The sequence below is a fragment of the Rhipicephalus sanguineus genome, chromosome 2 (assembly GCF_013339695.2).
Source record: "Rhipicephalus sanguineus isolate Rsan-2018 chromosome 2, BIME_Rsan_1.4, whole genome shotgun sequence".
NCBI classification, from domain to species: Eukaryota; Metazoa; Arthropoda; class Arachnida; order Ixodida; family Ixodidae; genus Rhipicephalus; species Rhipicephalus sanguineus.
The window spans coordinates 107,305,477-107,328,499 of record NC_051177.1 but is presented as its reverse complement, the minus strand read 5'-3'; the positions used below and the strand labels follow the sequence as shown (position 1 = coordinate 107,328,499).

The following is a 23,023-nucleotide window of genomic DNA, read 5'->3' as shown; positions in this document are numbered from 1 at the left end:
CCCCTCTGCTTTTTAACCAAATGAAGTGACCGTCACTGGTAACTCAACTTCGTTCTCACTTCGGCAAGAATTAACACTACTGATAATCATGGGACTAACCTGATATAACCGCCACTTTATATAACCTGGTATAACCACTTTATTTGTATATAGAAGAATATAAACAGCAGAAAACTCTCTCCTGTATTAGCAAAGTTAGGTGGATGATATAAGTATTCTGCTTTCGTGTTCCACTTCTACGTGTTCAACATCCATTTTTTTAAATTTCTTTAGGGTTCATTGAAAATTTCAGTCATTTATTTCTGTTTGCGCTTCGTAGAAGTACAAATACAGCTTCTTCAGGAGTGTGCTATGATTCTCTCGTAAATGGCCGTTTTGTTTTCTCCAACGATGCGTGTGCATCGGCAGCAATAAACAAAAGTTCTGGGTGTGTGTGAAATTTAATTTGAATAGCCTTATGGACGGAATTCGGTTTGCATGTTGACTAAATGCCATAGATGCTACGGTTTCATTTCTATGAATGTATTGTGACAAAGCTAGAAGACAGACACTATTATAGAGTGACGTTATTACCCTTGTAGAGAGCCAAAATGCTCAACTTAAGGCCAACTCAACGGCGTCTGTCAGATCATGAACAAAATGAAAAAAAAAATCACCACAAGTGCTGTTCACCGCTCATTCAAAGCATACTGTGTAGCATACATGTTAGGGGGGGCGCAGAATTATTCCTGGAAGACTTGTTGTTTTTGGTGCAGATAAAGGGATGCATCGAGGTAAAACAATCTACGGCCTCTGTAATGCCATCAGCGGTAAGCACGAAGCTATGGGTATGAATCATATGAATCTTAAGCAATACAACCATCTGCTTGAAGCAAGGCTAGCGATGGTAATAACTTCCATCTACATAGCGTGTTTCAACAACCTCCTGCTATTTAGGGCCTATTTATATCGCACCTAAAATATTCGCATGTGTGAAGCCTGAAGCAGGGCAGTGTGGATGTGGTGATGCTGAGCGACTACGAGCTGATCAAAGAGCTGTTCTCAATGCCACAACTCCAGTACCGCCCGACAACATGGGGCCAGAGCTCCCGAGAGAAAGGTAAGATGCGTATGTTTATAAGGTTCCTAAGCACCTGCCTCTCCCACCCCTCCGTAAAGCACTATTAGGTAAGGAGGAACACTGGGAGGCTGTCTTGCGCAGCTCCAAACCCGACATCCAGGAGGCCATCCTGGGTTGGGCAGAGAGGGTTGCGGAGGACTACCATGTGTAGCAAGCTCCTTCTCTCTCTGACCCCTTGTCCCTTACCTAAGGGAAAATAAAGTTTTCTTCTACCTATAGAAAATTGCATTTAAACCAAGCAAGCAGTGGAGTATAATAAACAAGGCCACCACCTGAATTCTTAACAAATAAAGCAAAAGCGAAAAAGAACAAAATTTAGATGTCTGATCGTCATAAATGAACTGTATGGAGATATTTCTATTTCACTGAAAAAAGTCGCATTTCATGAAGACAAGTCGCAAAGAAGCACGGACGTTACAAAAGGCGGAATGCATCTAGTGACGCTCAGGCCCTTGAAAGGAAATCCCACCTCTCACCCAAGACGTTCTCTATAGGGCTGTAACAAGGAGTCTTTAAATAGACCGCAATAACAGAAACCAATAAAGACCATTCGAGCGGCATTTCAATGATTTCAGCATTTTCGGCTAGTTTGAGATAGACGAAGAGGCACTACCTTGTAACCGACCGCATAAACATATTGGCGAACACAGAACGCTCTAGCTAACTTATTAGAAAATCTTTCAACGAACAAAAGTTAGCCTTGTTTTCCACGAGGTGCATGTGCCACGATAATAAGACGAAGAAAGTGGTCAAATGCAGCAGGATAGTTCATCTTTAATTTGGAATTTATATTATGTATATTATCGTACTCGTAACATTCATATAATTTTACATTACCACCTATTTCATGGTCATCCCCCACAGCCTATGCAGCCTCCAGTTTTTTTAGGCGAAGAAAAAAAAGAGGCATCGCAATTTTTAGAGCTGGATCACGTATTTTAGAAAGTTTGCCCAAAAGTGAATGGGTGGCTCAGGTACATGGTTACGATGTACAGCCGTCAGCACCGTTAACTCGAACGCTCCGACCCGTGCCCTCGGCTTGCTTGGACTGAGGTCAGCGCCGCCAAGCGTTGAAAATGATATGCTTGCTGCAGTTAACGATAGATGGAGCGCGCGTCGGTTTCACTAGTAAATTTCTGTTTCCAGTCTGCCTGACCAGCGGGTCGAATGCACTCACTTGGCATCCCGTTTTCGCCACGTTTCGCTCGTGGCTACGTTATCGCGCGCGCCCATGGCGTTCGTTGTCTTATACTTATCTCGACAATGAACCGTTGCGCGCGGCAGCTTACGCACATTTTGAGTTTGCATTCGTAGCTGCTGCTCAAAGGAAATGACATGTATAAAAAGCAGAGCAAACGCACGTTCATGGCGTTTGTAAAAGCTGCGCAATTGCATTTTATACATGTGATTTTTATACATGTGATTTCCTGACCTCAGTCCAAGCAAGCCGAGGGCACGGGTCGGGGCGTTCGAGTTAAAAGTGCTGACGGCTGTACGTGAGCATATACGTTGAATTATTCAAAGTACGCATTGTACGAGTGCATAGTACAAATGCGGTGCCCTTGCGGCACAGTGCAAATGGTTGTTCAGCCACCTTCAATGTCAGATTAGCGTTCTTTGTATTTGCAGCTCCTTACACTCGGTCAATATGTGGTTATATGTGCTGTAAAATGTAAGTCCCATAATATAAGCAGTATACGTTACAAGATCACGTCTCATCCGCAGGAATAGAACGCGTTTAAAAATGCCCCGCGTGCGAGCAATTGCGCAGGGACGCTTGGCGCGTCGCTACAGTGCTCACGGTTGTCCGTCAGTCTCATCTTGTTCAACGTTGATCTTGTTCACACACCATCGAGATGCGAAGCCTGTACCGCCACTAGCAGTGCTGTTGATCACCACGACATTCCTGCCGGTTTAGCGACCATGACTTATTTTTGCAGCTTTTCAAAGAGGTGACAACTGTACTTGCGAATATTACGCTTGATTGCTTTGCTTCAGCATCAATATGGGTTTAGTTAAAAGTCATATTTTGTACAATTAAATGCAATGCATCATTCTTCGGACCACACTGCGATTTTGCGTTTCAATCAGAGCAACTCTCGGGCCGGGTTTCCATCATTGATCGCTATGGTCCCAAACTTATTCACAGGTTGCTGTGGTTGGTCACAGCGACTTAGTGTATTAGTACTAAAGTGCATTTGAGAGATTTAATGTCCGGGACCCCACGCGGCCTGCGTGCCGAAGCGCTTGCACTACTTTGTATTGTCGTTTGATGTGACTGGCGAGCAAAGGAAGCTGGAAGGGTACAATGAACGCAAGAAGGTGGGGACCAAACAGCTAGGGCGCCTAGCACTAAGACTGTTTAATAACACATCTGTTTAGAACGTTTTCTTGAAATATCTTGAAAAATAAAGTTCGCTTATGTCATTTCCGTGTTCTTTCTATCGATAGCAACGGAGACGGTAAGGAATATAATTCGTTTGGAATAACAGTTACAAAAAGCGTTAGGTCCCCGTGCACCTAAGCGCTTCCTCGGTATAGCGTTGATTCTCTCTCATGCGGATATGAATGTGTGTTTCCTGCTTCGCAGGTTTAACGGCACTAAATGGAGAAGCGTGGAAGCAAAACCGGGAGTTTTCGATGAGAGCACTGGCTAAACTAGGATATGGAACTGAAGTCATGCGTCAGTACATTCAGGTAAGGGCATCGAATTGATCTATAGGTTTAACGTGACCTACGGGTAATCATTGCTCTTCTTTTTATAGACAATGCGTGAAAGCTGTGGCCACGGCGCAATATCAGTGGCTCTATATAAAGCATATTACACGGTCGTTATACCTCTGTTCAGTCTCATTACTTCGCTGTAAACGGGAAACAATTATCGCCGTTAAAGTAAAAATAAGTCTACGTCCCGAACTGTCCAGCTTCATCCATCGGATGTTGTCTATAACAGGAATGTATCATTGAGGGGTCGCTAATAAGAGTAAAATGTACAACAGTGGCGTTGTTGTTATTACTGCGCAAGTTTACAAAATGCATACCGCTATGAAGCAATCAATGAAACAAACCATATTTCAATTCAGCACAAAAGTATGTGTCCGTCATAAAACAGACGTGTCCTCAAATGCGAGGTATACAAAGAGAAACATTTCAGCTGTCCCGATGTAAGATATTTATCAAGTGCAACAATCTTCTATGGAGACCTTACCAACTTGAAAACTACGCGAGCTCCTATTCCGTCGCTCACTCGGCGCTAAAGGATAGATCGACAACATTAATTTTTAAAGCTACAAAACTGCACGTCTCGTAATTTTTAATTCTCCGCTGAGTTTATTAAGAATATATGGAACAAATCTAACGCAATTGTTCAGAAATATTTTTAAACATTACCTTAACGACATGGAGCAAGAAATACATGATCATTTTTAAATGGGCCTTGCAACGCTTCTTTAGCATGGTCAGAAAACGCTGCCGATCGGTGGTCGAGCCTCCTGAGAACATGAGAGCCAAACATTATAGCGCAGCACGCGGCTTTGAATTTACAATTGATTCTCTAAGTCAGCTAGAAATCGTTCCCTGTTATCTCTTATCATCCCTGCGTAGCTTTCAGCGCGCTCGCTAGTACGAAAGAAGGGAGAAAGCGCTTTAAGCCTAACATTTGCGATGTCACGTCTGGTGTTCCCCAGGGCAGCGTACTGGGTCCATTACTCTTTTTAATATACATTATCGACTTGCCTGCTAAGCTTTCATCCAAAGTTAGGTTGTTCGCGGATGATTGCGTCATCTACCGCAAAATTCAATCCATTGACGATCATCAAACTCTACAAAATGACCTTAATCTAACCTTAACGCCTCTTAACGCCTCTAAATGCAAGTTAATCTCGTTCACTAGAAAGCGTACTAAGTCATCGTTTCTCTATACTATTGATAATAACATTGTTTCAGCCACACTATCGTACAAATATCTCGGCGTTCACCTTTCATCAGACTTATCTTGGACTACGCACATATAGCAGCTCTTTCTTCAAAAGCCTCCCAGTCTCTCGGCTACCTGCGCAGAAATTTGCGCAAGGCTCCTTCTCACGTACGCGCATTATCATATCTAACTTACGTTCGCCCACAATAGACACTTTTAGTTGGGCGTACGTATCGAGCCCACGTACGCAGCACTGCCACGGGAGAGAACTGCGCATGTGCAGTACGTAACGCATCGATTCCAGAGATGCGCGCGTACGCCCGATAAAAAACGCGGCGTGCGTAAACGTGACCAGGCGAAGCGTACGCGGCGTGACGCTCTCGCGATATCTCGATTGATATAGTAACCAGATAGCAAAACGGCAGCGATGGCGTCGAACGCAGAGAGCAACAAAGCCGGCCCAAATCGAGTTTATTTTACTTTGAGCGACGATATTGCGCTGCTAGCGGAAATACAAACTAGCGATCCGTTTAGGCACCCGGAGCAGTGGGAAGAGATAGCTTGGCGCCTCAGGGAAGCCCTGAAAAAACCTTTTACAGCGCGCTGTGTGCGCGAGCGCCTGAACCTGTTGCTGGCACGGTACTCGGAGAATGATCAGCGAAACAAAAAAAAGTAAGTCTGGATGGCTTGGATGCTAGTGGCCATTATGACGGCCGCTACTACGCGAGGGCGCTAAAAAGCACCCAAAAGCTGTTTTATTTCTAATAACATACGTCCAGTTGAACCAAACGCATCTCTGTACGGCAATACGGGGAACTAAAAGTGTCGTTGAGCGCTTCGCATGCAGCGTACGCAACGTATCGTGCCGCGTACGTGGGCTCGTTACGTACGCCCAACTAAAAGTGTCTAATTAGAGTATGCTTCATCCACATGGTCACCACATCAAGATTACCTTATCCGTACGTTGGAAGCCGTCCAGAATAGGGCCGCGAGATTCATCGCCGGTAACTACAACTATCATTCAACCATCACCCTAATAAAACAAGACCTTGCATTCATGTCACTGGATCAACGACGCGTCATCGCCCTTTTATGTTTATTTCATAGGTACATCTACAGTAACAAATTCCACAGTTTGCCGCTTCATCTTCCTCTGCGCACATCTCGACGCATTCACAACGCACGTAGTTTCATGCGAATTTATGGTCACACACAGGCATTTAACTCATCACCATTACCTCGAGCCATAGCACATTGGAACGGTCTTCCAGATCACATTGTATCCATCTCTAATGGTGAAACTTTTCGTGATCACCTGATTTCGTTGCGTTTTTCTATTGTATAACTTTGTTGCGCCTTGCTGTTTATCATATGTATATTTTTTGTTCTTTGTTTTTTACTTTTTGTCTGTATTTTTTTCTTGCAATGTATCTACTAATGCCCCCCTTATACAATGCCCTTTAATGGGCCTGTGAGGCATTTTGAATAAATAAATAAATAAACAAAAAAGCGTGTGACAAATGCCTATAACTCTGCTCGTACGTCGTGGATTATAAAAACTTTTGCGGCAGTTGATTCGTGATACAATAAGCTCTTTTAATGAAGCAATTAGACGATTACTTGGAAAAGTGTTGCAGGGTCCTTTAACGTTTCCTCATGCCAAGGCCAACTGTGTTCAATTCCGTTGGTTATTATATTCATCGTGTCACTATCAATACTTAATGCACTTGACAAAATGTTCAAAAATTGTTTTTTGCATGAAGATTTCTCGTTTCAACAGGACAATCTAGTCAGCGATGTTAACCCCTAAAAAAGAAATCGATGCGTAAGGAAGTCGTTTTTATGTATTTACGACACATCGTGGCGTTCAGAGTGAGTGAATATAATTACACTTCTGTAACAATACAGCTTGATTAGTCGACAGTATTGTCAAGATTAGCAAGCGTTTACTACCATTTATCCAAGAGTGGTGGTAATGGTTGTCATTTAGCTAACATTATCCAACATATTCTGTAATTAAACAAGATAATCCAAGACGTGGCGACATTATAGTTAATTTGGCAACACTTAACGTGCACTCGCCCATATATCCATCACTAAGCGAAGACTAGCCCGACTTTTAGAAATACTGCCCGTTGCTCGTATTATGAGAACAGAAGCGGCAGGCCGGGACACTATCGCATGCGTTTTGTAAATCGCAAGGAAGAGGTTCATGCCGACGCCGAGATATAATATCGTTTATAAAAATATTTCTGATATTTTTGTGACATATGCTACATAGATAAGGCTTTCGGTGACTATCGCGGGTTGTTTCAATAAGAAGACCACAGAGACACTATTAACCCACATTCCCCCCCCCCCCCCCTCCACGTAAAACGCAGGAAGAAGCTTGCTACTTGTCTGACTTCCTGGAGCGCCAACATGGATGCCCCGTATCCTCGTTCCCAGTCGCGCACAAGAGCCACATAAACACCATGTGCCGCTTCTTGCTGGGTTACCGCTTCGACCTCGACGATCCGCAATTTGTCCCGATACACGAAGCCCTGTTGGGTTTCCGGCTACAGTCAGCTGCTGCACCAGTCGAACATCGCGCTGCTTGGCTCCGCCGCACGATCATCGACCGCCTATGGCCGAGTTCTGTAAGCGCAAGCCGTCACCGCCTGCTGACTTCACTGAACACCGTTGTAAGGTGGGACTTCGTTTCTTTCTGCCAAGCCTCATCTTCACTGTTTCCTCTTTACGTTCTACAGCGTATTGAAACATGACACAAAGGCCGATACACGCTTCACCTACGTAATGAGGGATAACCAAGAGGGTTGTTTTTGCCCCGGGGGGAAAGCATAAGTGTAAACCACTTGGCTGGACGCCGGAATTGAAGTCAGGGGAGTGGCATATGTCACGGGAGCTTACTAAAGGAAATCCTATTTGCTGCTCGCCGCTATTTCGAGCATCGCTGCGTGAAAACGAAGAGAGAAAAAATTAGATTTCAGGAAATATGTTGACATTGAACTCCTTTACTTTCATTAAAGCAGGCCCTTATACCGGACTCGACTGGTGATGATGATACTAATGAAGGCCGCGAGATCTGATTCTAAGGCTAAATCTTTATGTATCTCGTTGCGCGGCCCCATGAGCGAAACACGGCAGGCTAACGAAATGGCGTCTAAACCCACGTGACCCGCGTCACTAATGGCGGCATGCTGTCACGTCGCCGTCTATCATCGTCACAACGTCACGTTGTGATGTCATTATTACATCGCATTTCTTCGAAATTTGTGACGCCATAATCACTTCTTCACCAGCCGTCATACGAAGACATCATCATGTGATGTGATCAGTTTACCAGTTGAAAACAGTTGAGAACGTGCAACACCAAGTGAGTTGCGGAAATGTTTAGAGTGTGGGACAAGGCAGTCGACTGAGAAAGACCAGGTAATTTAATGTGTGTCTCACACTGCGGATCATTGTGTATCGCAAAAAATATGGTCCCCGATTGTATTACGTAATGCGTTACCAAGTGTGAAGCGAAGTTTCGCCTTCAAGTGTTACAGGCAGTGTCACATGATGCAGACCTTTTTGTCAAGAACAGATGACGGTTTACCTCGCTTTCATGAGTAAAGCAGAAAAAAGAGACATCATAACCAATGAATGAAAGTTTGTCGAGAAGAGTCTTTTGTTTTATCGATCAACTAGAATGAGGGTAATAATGCTGTAGCGTTGCCTTATCTATGTCCGTTTCAATTCATACAAAATCCTCCTCTTCGTGCTGTGCCTTTTAGTGCTTTCTTGTACAATGCAACGCCACATCATCCTATCTTTAAGGTGAAATTATGAATTGCCATATAAACTATTCTACTTTCCGCATTGCGCGGTTACCCACGTTGAAACCACATCCACAGAGGATGCGCTTAGCAGGCACTTAAGAATTACTTTTTTGCACTGTTCATTCTATTAGCTGGCATCATGATTGTCATAATGCACTTCGTACAGGTTTTTCTTTTGTTCTACGCATATGTGTTATTTATTTACTAATGCTTTTTAACGTTCATTTGCAACACCCAATGAGTGGCAAAGTATTTAGTGGTACGCCTTCATAATAAATCATAATAAGAATTGTCTTGGTCTCTGCGCTTTTGGAATGCTCATTAGCCAACTGTATTTACGCCGATGACTGTCGTAATTTATTGCGTGAATACGACGAAAAGATAGGCTTCCTTGTCGCACGTGGACAGGAAAAGCCTTGTTGTATGCAAGTCGTTTTCCTGTTTGCACGTACATGTGCAGGGTGAGCAATTTTTGGCGTGCACTGTGTCGAATAGAATGACTTCAGCCAGTGGAGCTGAGAAAGCTGCATTTAGTGAGCAGCAGTAGACTTCCTATGTGGGACGCGGTAATGTTAATGTATGTAGGCTTTGTAATGATTTTTTTACCTTGTATTAAAGCTGCCGTTGTCAAAAAAAAACAGAATGATATGGTTGTACCAGCAAAGTATTCGCGAAGCGGGGAAGCTCAAGGCAAAGGGATGGTTGACAATGGCAGTAGCGTAGCCTGAACTTTTTCGGGGGGGGGGGTGGCGTTCAGCCAACCTTTATGTATGTTCGTGCGTGTGTTTGTATGTGTGCGTATACACACATGCAAAACTGAAATTTGGGGAGGGGCAGAGTTTGGATACACCCCCCTGTCTACGCCAGTAGACATTGGTGAGCGTCATTGCTCCCGTCCATACAACGAATATACAAATGGACAAATAATACAAAGTTTCCAGCGCCGATCTAATAGACAAGAGAAAAAGTGCAATAAATACAAAGTCCGGAAGACTTGAAGTCTTCACCTTCACTCAAGATAAAACGCCAATGTGAATATTTCTATATTAAGAACGTAGCGGGGTCAACAAACAGTACCCTAACTAGCATTTTTATTGCGATAGCAATTATATGGACAGTCTCGGCTGGATTTTGCCGTCGCCGCCGCCGTCATGCGCCGTATATGTATAAGTATGTGTATATATATATATATATATATATATATATATAACTGATATATATATATATATATATATATATATATATATATATATATATATATATATATATATATATAAAAGCCCCAAGAAAAATAATTCAGAAAATGTTTCCGAAGCGCGGAATCGAACCAAGGACCTCTTGCTCCACAGCGAGTGGCGCTAACCACTACGCCACGAAACGCAGATCCTCCACGTAGCTAACGGTGAGCGTTATATACACATCCTTTACCTCTGGACGGACTCAGAGATGGCAGGCGATAATAAGCGTTTCTTCATTACCAGTGAGATGGCGCTAGGAGCGCGACGGGTGCATTTAAAATCGTCGGCGAGCTCGCTCGTTTCTTATATTTGCGCAGGGAGAACCTTGCCCTTCCGCTGTCTGCTCGCGCGGTTTTCCCGTGGTGAGGGGAAGAGGAATGTTTCAAGCTTTCACCGTGATGTCCGCGCTCATGTTACGGAGCGCACGAAAGTCACTCGAGCTCAAGGGACGCCGCTAATCGAAGAAACAGAAGATGAGCGCGAACTATCAAGTGTAACAGCTCGACACTTGAAGCACGCTAGTTTCCTTCGCTGCTTCGGCCGCCTTTGCAACAGGAGCGCTGTTCAAACTGAGAGTATACATTGGCGAGCCTCACTTCGTATAGCATTAGTTTCTTGCTATCGCATTCATTGCTTCGCCCTTGCGGCAAAACTGTGACTTTTTCTTAGAACAATAACACACAAAAAAAGGATTCCCACAGAAAGCATTTTCAAAATCATGTAGGAAAATTATCCAGCTTCACTGAACTGCACACATGCAAGACCTGAGCAGACAAACAATGTTGTGTTGTCTTCGCTATAAGTCAACATGTCATCTAACATACCTAGGAGAGTTTCATTACTAGGCAGTGGTGATCAATTCTTCGGTGTTACGGCTCGCAACATATTCCGCGCGCTCATATTAGAGCAAAATATTAGCGCAAATAGGAGCCGCAGTTTTCGTGTAAGAGATTGCTGGTGATCATGCAAGTGTGACATGGCGGGTGAGCTGTGTAGTCTTTAAAAAAATGCGTAGCTTTCCGAAGATAAAAGATGTAAAACGCTTTTCCCACCACACAGTATCTGAGTATTTCTTAACCTAACATTAATGGTGCTGAAGTCTTCAATTAAGAAATAAATATTAGACATCCTAAAGAATATGTGTTAAATAGAAGAATTGAAGAATGTACGCTAGTGCGAATCATGTTTGATTTCTTGTTGCAGAGATCTAATTGCTCTTAATGAAGGCAGTAACATGGGGGAACGTGACAAGAGCTACGTTGACATCTACAAAGCGAAAATGCGCGAAGCGGAGAAAAATAACAATCCGTACTTCACAGGTAACACAATTTGTTAATTGAACAATGCTCTCTTGTTCCTCTTGTTACTCTCTCAGGGTAAATTACAACTCCCTAGTGCAGGGTAGTACACTGAATGTTGGGCAACGTCTTGCATTTTACTTATATTTTAAACCGACAGAAAGGCGAGCTATATTACGTGGATTGATCGTGGAGCGAAGCACGCTGTGCAGACATGGATAGTTGAGAAACAAAAAGTTGTTTCTGTCTGACTGGATTAGAAAGTGGCTGATCAGGACACGGCGCCACATTCTACAGCATTGAAATTGCGAATAGTTGAGCAACTGCGTATGCTATAAATAAAATTCTGGGTAAAAATCGGTTTTGCAAACCTTTATTGAGGCAAAAATTCGAAGCGTTAACTGCTCGCAGCTCTTTTGTCTGTAATGGGCTAAGCAGCACAAACTTAGATGAAGGTTGACTCAGATTAAGGTTGTCCTATTGAAGAACAGGTTATTTTTCGGAATCATGGGCCTTTATTTTATGAAATGTGACACACTTAAGTAAATTTTTGTCATACATTGAAGTAGCCGGGGCGCCACAGCTGAACACAGTAGCGAAGGCTGCTATCACCATAGACGTCCGATTTCATAGAATACCATCGTCAGTCTTTACGCGAGGTAACTTTGAGTTCTGGGTCTTTGTAACGTCTGAGCCCTTCTGACGAAGACGAGAATTCCCGAGTCACAATTATCTCCTATATGCTGACCAATAGAATATACTTTAGCAACACAGCCATTTGTCCTAATTAGAATCAGTTCATGCTTTTGAAGCGCGAAAAACATGGGGGTGAAGCAGTGATACACGCAGGGCAAGCGCTTTGCCTATTGCATTCACCTATTGGACAATTAGTCATAAAAGGGCCATACCTGAGAACCATATTGCCAAATGAATGCAAATGAGTTAGTGCCCATATAGAGAAAATTGCGAAATCACTACCGACTGCTCACTGCTTTTCTGGAAAAAGAAAAGTGTACAATTATTCTAGTTTACAGGTAGCGATGTACGAAGCACCAACTTGCAGGTAAAAAAAATAGAAACCGATAGGTCTTAAAGGGACCGACAACTGATTTTTCTCGACCCAGTGTTTTACGGCGCGACAGGAAGCTCACCCTTCGTAGCGTTTGTAGCTGCAGTGGCTTATCTGAAAAGCACGTAGTTATTTTATAAGCAGTATTTTTCGATCTGAAAGGCTCCAAACACGCATGGAGGCTTGCTCCAGCAACGCTGAGAATTGATAGCGATGCCGCTAGCCCTTGTGAAAGCTGTCGTTGTTCTGCTTTTGCAGGAGTTACTGTAACTGTGCTTAACCACCTTTATTTTGAGCTTTCCAACCATTTTTGAAAATAGCAAGCTGTTACAGTGAGATGTGTGGCTTTATACACCTTCCCGTTATTTGTACAGCGTTGTGTGCGCCTGCGCCCAAGGTTGCCTGCGCCTGTGTCATGGATGGCTTGTCCCGGCGTCGTTACTCTCTCGATACACGAGCCAAGCCAAGTAATCGAAAACGTAACTGTGCATATGCACGGCCGCACCGAGTAGCAGCGCGCGTCATTTCTGAGACGAAGTGTAGGTAGCAAAACTATGTCGCTCCAAAATCTTAGCGACCTGGAAACTGCGTGCACGGTTGCATGAGAACGCTGAAAAGTTGCTCAAGACGCGCTGACGAGCATGGGATCATTACGTCACGTGAAGGCAGCGCCACTTTAATGCATACTACTAACGCAGGCCTATACGTACATTATTATGAAGTAATACCTTTTAATATAAAGAAACGAACAATATTTCAATACTAACAAAAAAATCGTCGACCGCGTACAGCAATCAACGGTCACGTGGCCGTCTTCATCGGTTCGTTCATGTTTTTGCCGCCAGAGGCGCCACAAGTCATTTTTCGCGACATTCAATTAAGAAATAAAAATATAAATCCATCTCTCACGAAAAAAACAGGGTTGGTTTGAGTTAGTGCAACGGACAATCTTTACATCAGTGGAGTCAACTCATTTCATATCCTGGGCAGTTGTCGGTCCCTTTAACGACTGCGTAACGAGAAATGCAAAAAAATGACAGCGAACTATGTAAATTAAGAGAAAATGAAGGTGGAAGACAATATTGTGACATTAAGAGCAAGTGGGAAGCACAGTATACAGCGTGTTTCAAGAAATGTGTCCGAAAATTCTCAAAAATAAGGTACATAAAATAATTGCTCGCTTCCTTCGTAATTGTTTTTTTTTTTCAGTAATAGCAGACATGTTAAAATGCCTAGAGTCATGAATTACTGCAGCAATTGAACAAATTATTTTAATTAGCCTTTCAGTTAGTGCAGACAGACAGTCGGGTCAAATGGGAGATTTGAAGTCCTTCCTGGGATACCGACTAGATGCCTGGCGCTGTTGAGGACAAAAGGACTGCTGGGATTAAACTAGAAGACTTGCAGGCAGTAGGGGTGAGCTTGCGTAAACGATACCTATAGTGAAATGTCTAGAGAGGCTTCTTTCTTGAAGGAGATATTGATCGGTTGATGATGACGATAATAACAACAATGACAATAGCAATGATCACAAAAAGCACATGCCGCTTATTCTAAGCATAAACTTATTTCAGGTGTTATTGTACCGTTCCCTTTAACTTGCTATTGTTTTTTCTACGCGCTTAGCACAAAAGTACTTAAAAAGGTCATTGGTTATCATTTTGTGCTTCGTGAAGAATCGCCATTGTACTTTTTTTTTGCTACAGAATTTCTTGTAATATGGTCAACAGGGACGTCTGGCGCAACGATCTATCGCGAACACTGTGTCATCATAGGGCTGGTAATATACGAGCGCGCGATAATTGTATCCACTTGTGTTGAGAGATACTTGGCCCGAAACATTGATACGGTTCCATGCGTGCATCTTTAACAACGTGAAATGTCTATCAAGAATTTTAATGATCCCTGTTGCATTCTTCAGGAAAGTTTGCTCCCCCAAAGTGCATAGCCAAGCGATAAAAAGACAGTCGCACAGCTAGTGCAAAGCCTTGTTACCTACAATACAACGTTAGCAGTGAGCCAACAAGTTCACCCCGACCGAGAACCCTCCACCTCCTCACACACACATGTATTTATGTGCGTGTTCTTTTGTACGCATCAGTTTACAGATAATGTTGTTGCCAATCTAAGCAGGAAACATACCGATTCTATTCAGACGATGTGGTAGGGGTGACACGAGACCAATAAGACACCGCTTAGAGTAAAGACAATTATTACAAAACGGCATTCGGGTGCAGGAGCGTCGCATTAAAAGAAAGTGTCGAAAATAGTGTTTTTCACTGTACTGCGCAGTGGACAATCTCGCTGGTAATATGTGCGACATAGTGCTGGGCTCAGCGACCAGCACTAACGTGTACCTGCATTGGAACCTACTCAACCTTGCCAGTCGTGCCGACGATCTACAGGCGGAGCTACAAAGGGAGATTGACCGCGTGGTGGGACGCAGTCGTTCACCCTGCTGGGAGGACCACAAGCGCATGCCACTTACAATGGCCACCATATGGGAAATGTTCCGCTGGAAAGTTGCGGCGCCATTCAACCTACCACGAGGGTATGTTGTCATGTTTTAGCTCGATTTGATGTCGTTTGTGTTGCTTTTCGTTTCTGTTTCGCAGTGCTCATTTCAAAAAGATCTAAACGACCGGCATATCTGCTACATACACACTACACGCACACACACACACACACACACACACACACACACACAGCCACACGCACGCACACACATGCACATACATGTGTACAAAGAACCGTTCCTGAAGATGCATAGTATTAACGCGATAGCGTTAAAGAGCTCGTATCGCAGAAATTCCGCCGTCGGCGTCGGCGCCGTTGGTTGTGAGCGAAAAATCATCATCTTGTCCGTGACCGAAAAATCGAAAAAGCTGCAAATAAAATAAATAATAAAATGTTGGGTCCGAGTGAGGATCGAACACAAGCCGTCCGCATGGCAAGCAGGTGTTTTACCACACAGCCACGCCTCTGCTTGGAGTTGCACTGAAACTAACTTTCATGCTTCCTAAAAAATACGCGTCCTGTATACAGGTGTCACAGCACGAGATGTAACATCGCAGTAATATTGCGTGGTACAGGCCTACATTGCAATCGGGCGTCACACCATGTCAATATCATAACGACTTGGTGGTTTAAAGACAGCCCCCCATTAGAAAAGGAAAGGCACACATTACTGCCCGTATTCCCTTAAGACCATGTAGTGGGTGCATCGCAACTTCGAAAAAAGTTTCTCGCGCATAATAAGCTCCTGGTTTAAAGCATGCTACCCATTACATAAGGCACACACCTTAGTCCGCGCATTCTCCTAAACACTCGTAGTGTTCGAAGTGCGCACTAGGGGCAGGATATCGCTATCGCGTTCAACTCTTAAAGGCGAAGCTTAAGTGTCCCCCAATTTTTACTGGCATCATCGGATCAATGTGTCCGCATCAGTGGTGTCAATCTAAATAGCAGTGTGACTGTTTGGTGGTGTCGGTCAGACATCCACAGCGGAGGTGTTAGGGCTCGGAGTATGGTCGGCGTTGCACAAAACTCCGCGGGTATTCGTCGCAGAAAGCGGGTGCGTTTCGAGCAGCTCCTAGCATAGCATATTTAGGCATAGTACAGCATAGCAAGGGTGTGGGAAGGAAATTTAGGGTGGGGAGGAGTGATGTGAGGGTGAGGACGAAGGAAAGGAGGAGAGGAGAGAGTAAATCATGGCACAGCCTTGTATAATTTAGTTGATAAAGTGGTGGGGAAAGGAAAGTAAGGGTCGGGAGGACTGATGTTGGGATGAGGCGGAGGAAAAGGAGGCGGTGGGATGGTAAACCATAGCATAACCATGTACAGTAAATCATAGCAAGTGGTGGGAAAGGAAAGCGAGGGCGAAGAGGAGTGATGTGAGGGTGAGAAGGAGGTGAGAGGGTACATATTGACCACGTATAATATATTATATCAAGGTCTGCGAAAGGCAAGTGCGGGTGACGAGGAGGGAAATTTGGAAGTGAGAGGGAAAAGCGTAGCATAGCCTTAATACTGTTCTATAGCAAGGGGTTAGAAAGGGTGGGGTTCTGGACGGGGAAAAGGTGGAAGGAGCGTATAGCATACATTAGCGGAGGCTAGTGGACGAGAGAGGTGAGTTGTACGTTGCAGACGTGCAAGGAAAGGCCACCAGCTGCGCTGCTTCCACAGTGTTCGTACCACTAGTGAGCAGCTGCCCAATTTTTTTTTATTAAGCGCGCCAAGTGGCCAGCTACCACCAATTCGCCGGAAGCACAGCAACGGCATCTTTGGAAGTGTAGATGTGGACCCTGTCACCTTCATTATATGCCCGTGGCAGTAATAGTTTTGAAACGCAGCTCCTATGATTTCACCAGTCGGAAAAATTACACCATTTCCCGCTAAAGGGGACCATGAGGCGATGCGAAGCCGGAACACTTGCACGATCGCGTTCCGCTGGCGTTCTTCGGGCATGCTACCGACCTCGCATCGTGGAACGCGAAGAGGAACGCTACGCGCGTCTTGTCTTCCCTCTAGCCTGGCCGTTAATTGTCACAGGGCGAGCGGGGAACGCGGTCGGCAGGCGTGCGAGAGGGGGGCAGCGTAGGAGAGGAGAGAGAGGGGGAGGGGACGCGCTTGCGCTGGTGCTCATCGCGCCGTTGCTCAGGAGAGAATTTCGGCATGTCTAGCCCGCGTTTCAAAGGAAGAGTGGAAAGGGGGAGGGGATAGGGGAAGTGGAGAGGGGGAGAGAGGGAAAGTGGAGAGGGAGAGAGAGGGAAAGTGGAGAGGGGAAAGGGTAGAAGGCATGTGGAGAGGGGGAGGGAGAGATAAGTGGAGAGGGGTAGGGGAGAGGGTATGCGCATGCGCAGCAAGGGTGGTCACGCCGCACACCACCACCACCACCGGATTGAACTCCGCCATAAGATACTTCGCATCTAAAAAAAGGTTGGTAAGGCTCGATCGTCCCATGCTTGCATTTTCGTGGGTGAGAAACCGCTGTTGCAAAATTGCGAGAACTTATTTCAGTGTTGAAGACTATTCTTTGCCTAATAGCGTATAGTTTCTAAGTACATTAATGTTGACTGTTCGAGGGGAGCTGCATACTCACTTGGTAAGGACGAGTAGTAAAGGCGGTAGAAGGTGAAATTGTTCTTATGCAATTAGAAAAAAGAGAGAAAGCTGTGTCAGCCTCGAGTATAATGTGCTTCTCGCTTGAGTGTAGTTATCTAATGGTGTTGCAAAACTTTGCAACGATTACACATTGAACTTAAATGCTAGTTTCTTGCGAGACGGTCTACTTCGCAGCTGGTACCTTTGTTAGAGCCATGAAGTGACAAGCTCTTCGAAAAAAAATATACTGTGCAATCTCAACTTCCCGTTACGCGTGCATTAGACTGGCATACAAGTTTGGTGCTTGGTTAGTACACATTTATAATAGCAGAACGAATGCTGAGCATGCGTAGTAACGTGAAAATTTGGGCGATTTGATGACACATAGTGAACTACAACGCAACTACCGAGGTGCGGACGATAAGACAAGGACGAACAAGCCGCTGTTTTAAAACTAGTTTATTTTCTTCAGAAAAGCTCATATAACCGCGGCACACAAGAATAACGCAACGCGCAAACAACAACAAAAAAAGAAGAAAACGAAAGAGAGAAAACCATATAATAAATCAGCAAGAAATGGCGCCTAATCATTAACCGTTATCGACACGTGCTCTGCTGAGATCATTAAACTCTCTCTTGGTGAGTGCTATTCACCCCACGTTTATGTATTGCTCACCCCAGCGGTAATTCGCGGCTACCTCAATTATTTCCCGGGTATGCGTGCCTGAAATTTCGACATTCATGCGGCAATTCTCAAATTGGCGCGAAGGTACATGCGTCAAAGTGGATGGCAAGGTGTCCATCCGCTTTCTTTTGTACTTATTATGATGTTCCCTGAGGTGGTCATTGGTACATCTCACAGTTTGATAAATATACGTTTGGCCGCAAGTTAATGAGAAATCATATACAACACCTTGCATACAATTATCGAAGGACTTTTCGAGCGTTAGTCTTGCAAGCATTGTTTCCTTTTGCCAAACCATGGTTCACAGGCATCAGACGCTGGAGTTTTGCAAGACGGGTAGCGCGACCTGTCGGAGCAGTATTGGCTAGTGCAAAGACCGACTCCTTCGCACAATTTGCTGTGGGACCAGGTTCAACTAGGGAATGCGAAACAACGATTGAGCTTAATATTGCGTGTGTTTGCGCATTTACACTCCCAAAGAGAGCTGTGTCTTTCTCTCCGCTAGTCGGTCGCGCCACCGAACGGCCTTGCTTGCGAAGTGCTTGCTGGACCAATCGCCAGAACGACGGCACAAGCAAAAGCAGACGAGACCGCTTCACACGCTACGTAGAAACTCCGCAATCGACGCTACTGTTGCGTTGCCAATTGCCACGGAAGTAAAGGACTGAATGACAACGTTCAATTTTACCGACTTCCATAGCTTTCGTACGAAGCAGAAAGGCGAGAGTGCTGGACACGGGCCGTTGCGAGCGTGTTGGGTAAGCGAATTACTCGCGTTCTGCACAGCCGGTCGCATGAGAAAAATGTGATAATGTGGCTCTGCTGTTATTGATTTGCGTAGCCCTGACGGAGAACCGTAGTAACCTTGACTATGAAGCTCAGCAGAGCCTCTTATCGCGGTGCGCGCCGTGTAATACGGAGTGAGAATCTAGAGGCAGACTAGGCATGATAAACATCACGGAAACCGCGAGCTCCCATATTCTGAATTCGTCGTTACCACACAGCATCGCGCACGTACGTTTTCAAGGCCCAAAGTTCCGGTTTTCACTTGCATATGCTAACACGTGCGTCATACAATTAGATCGCAAAATATTGGGCATCACCGCTTTCAGTTTTTGTTTTACCCGTGGTCTTCGAGATTGCCGAAGCTAATCTCGCCGGCTATGGTATTGCCTTCGGTTGTTCCCAGCGAAAGTGAACACGCACGTATCCCAATTAGCAGTATATACAAACCTAAGACAACCGTCAGCAGAACATTCGAGGACGCGTAATAAAACAATCGAATAGACAGCAAGCTACAGCTGAAGGGAGAATGCAACTGAAAAGGCGAAAATTGGCGGGGCCATTCGTCTCTAATAAAGCGAGCATTGTACCACTGATCGTAAGATACATAGCTAACTAAGTTGATCGTGCATGTACTTCATCGCTTTGGCATTATGTATAGATCCGAAGTTAACGATTTAAGCGCTAAGAACGGGCGTCGGAACGCTTGCCTCGACTCGATGTCATGCGATGCCTGCTTGTAATTGCAAGTTGCAGCGAGCCGAAATGACTGAAACTTCTTTGGCCGCAGTTTGCTTTGATGAGCTTCCTACTTTTCTGAAGCGTGGATTTGCGGAAGAAGCTTTCGATGTCTTTTATATTCAGGAAACCGCGCCTCGACACCAGCGAAAGAGGGTGTTCTGTTGTGGCCTATGCACATTCGCTTGCGGATGGCTCTCTTTGCACTACCCAGTTAGCGCTAGAGCTGCGGTGAGGGCGCTGGTGGTGGTGTCTTTCGCATCGCCGCCTGGGCAGACTCTGACGTCTATACTGCAAAGTGCAGACACCTTCTTCGGGACTGATGAAACCACCTCAATGCCCGCTCGTCCAGCGATCAATTTAATTTTATGTGAAAGTGCATGGATATACGGAACGATGACCAAATTCCTCTTACGCACTTTTTGTAGGACTTGTGGTTTGGGAGCCCCATAAACATTGATTTTGCACCTAAAAATTGGAAAGCAAGTGAGTGTTTCCGTGTTGTTTCCATGTTGTTTTCTTCTTCTGTTCCACGTATATATGCGCGTTTCTGAAGAAAACAAACTAGTTGTAAGTCAACGCCTTGTGTGTCCATCTTCTTATCGTCCTCGTCTGGGTAGTTGCTCTGTGGTTCACCAGTGGACATACGTGTTTCCTAATAACTACAACAGGCGTAAACATGAAATTCGCCCCACCAGTTCATACCGCAAGCGCCCTAGATCGATTGAGGTTCACATTTTCAACATTTTCAGCGTTGGCGAAGACATGAAGTTCAAGCAGTACAGTTTGCTGAAGGACACCGTCGTTTTCCCGAACCTAGTGGCAGTCCACAGGAACAGGAAATTATGGAAGGACCCGGACGCCTTTGATCCTTCACGTTTCCTGAGAGGTGATGGGAAAGCTCAGACGACGAGACCTGAGGGGCTGCTGACATTTTCTGTTGGTGAGCAAAACTTTCCTATTTTGGTAGGACCAGTTTTAAGCAAATTCGCTGCGCATGCTCGTTGAACTCTTCATGTTTGTTTTTTTTTATTCTTCAATATTTCAGAAATAGGCTGCCCTAATTCTTTTAGTCACATAGTAAAGAGCTTAGTAATGACGTGAAGGATATAGCCAAATGTCACTTATAATCCTGTATACACACACAATTTGCCTCTGCTGCCCCAAAATAAGAGATTAGCTGGTTATATAGTTCTTCTTAATTATTCTGCCAGGTGAGAGCATAACCTCTGTCTGGTACACCTCCAGTGCGATAAACAACTGCGTAGTTGTTGTCTAGAGGATGTCGATCTCCTTATTTCTGCTGGAATTATAGCTTAGCGGCTTTCATATCTACAGATTTTACGTTATGTTTTACTGGAATGCTGTTTCAAAGACAAGATCGCTTTCACAACTTGCGATTCTTTGGCGTGGTTAATATATCTGGCCCGCGTTCATTGCGCACCTAAATCACCCAAGCCGTCCTCAGAACCATCAGTAAACTGCAACAATAATACAGTTTCACGTTGTTAGTGGCATTGTTATTCGATGAAGTGGGCTTCTCAATTCTAGCGCGTGCCTGTTTTCACCTTTAGCTTCACAAAAAGCGCCAGGGATATCTGCGAACTTCTTTGTGCCTTACACTTCTCACTTGCTGAGAGTATGCGCGTGGATGTTTCGGGCAATTTGGAGTGTTCCAAATGGCTAGTCAGTCAGTGCCTTTTTTTGTATGTGATGAAATACTGGAAACTGCGCTGTACTGCAGTGGCAACGTACGAGCTGTCCCACTAGCTTGCCAACTCCAGAGCATCAAGTTGAATCTGCTGACAACAAAAAACACACTGCCAACGTAATAAGTCTACGAAGTAAGAATATTGTATAAGTACGGTAACACTGCGAGTCAAAAAGTAATACAATGTATTAAATTTATATTAATATCATCTATAGTTAGGGTACGCGCAGTGGCACTATTGTGTACCAAATCCAGGGTCTTTTTTTCTGAAGCAGCATGTGGTACACATGTTCTTTCAGGCGATTGAGGACCTTCATCTAAATTGCTGTATTCAAAACGTTACGTTCACACACAAATATGCGGAGCACCTTAACATGTTACTCAAATTGTACAATTCACGTGTCTTTAGTGCCTTTTTTTGGTTATGGCTTTTTCGTTGGTTTTAGCTGTTTTATTTTGTTGTTGCATCGTTGTACGCTACTGCACAATGTCATGCTTTAAAATTCAGATTTCGCTGACAGTGACGACTGTTTCCCACGTAGTTTTCAGAATTGTTTTATAAATACAACTTTGTTTTTACCGCAAGTTTTACTCAGTATTCAGCACTTTGGACATGGCGTTGCCATGCACCCTTTTTCTTTATATACAATTTCTCAGTCAACATGTACCGTAGAGAAAAATTCTTCGAATAAAATGCTTTCCCTGTCATTCAAGCCTTCAACCATGCGCCACTGAATGCGATAGAATGGATTCGTTCTCTCTTTTGATCGTCACACGGGGTGCAGGACCACCAGTATCTCTCAGTATCCCAACGCATTTTCATGGGCTTCTTAAAGCTCATGCCCGCACAGCGCATCCGTTCTAAAGCCGTTTGCAGACGTTGATGCATATCTTCAGCATCCTTGGCCGATTTTAGAAGAAATTTGAATTCGACCAAGCGTACGAACATATTTTTGCTACTAACGCCGAGAATACCGCATGACTTGCGTTGCAGTATGTTTGAATGAATGCATTCATATTACGTACTACCTAACGGCGATTTCGAACATCGTGCGTCGTTGCGTTCTATTCTGCAGGAAAGCGAATGTGCCCTGGAGAAGCAATGGCCATTTCCCAGATATTTCTCTTCATGACGACGCTCCTTCATCGTTTTTGCATCCTTCCTGTGGATGGCGAAACGTACAGCATTTCGCCATTCGGGCCATCTTTGGAACTAGCGGACACAAAGCTTCGATTTATTGCCCGGTCAACAGGAAGGGAAAGCCATTGTTGAAACAATGCGTTCTAAGAGTAATGTCAGAACATTACTCAACATTTCTATACTGGTCTAAGCATCTATGTTTATCAAAATGCCAAGGTAGGCGCAAGTGCATGATCTTCAAGAACAAATGCATCTGCTATTGCGTTTACGTTGCTATGTAGGAAGGCTGAGCGTTCGGGGATGTATATTTCGGAGGAAATGAACCGTTCTCGAAAATCATATGTTTGAGATAATATCGTTACGGTGTGCAGAAAACTGCATTCATTAAATTTGTGCA

General features: G+C 44.4%; 1 protein-coding gene across 1 annotated transcript; it reads left to right on the top strand.

The window, feature by feature from the left end:
* The first annotated feature begins 14,760 nt into the window (after window positions 1-14,760).
* LOC119381245 (cytochrome P450 2H1-like) lies at window positions 14,761-22,768 on the top strand. Its single transcript, XM_037649178.2, has 3 exons — window positions 14,761-15,016; window positions 20,527-20,717; window positions 22,562-22,768. The coding sequence occupies exons 1-3, from the start codon at window positions 14,778-14,780 to the stop codon at window positions 22,756-22,758; spliced, it is 627 nt and encodes a 208-aa protein (XP_037505106.1). The 5' UTR covers window positions 14,761-14,777; the 3' UTR covers window positions 22,759-22,768.
* Window positions 22,769-23,023: the final 255 nt, after the last annotated feature.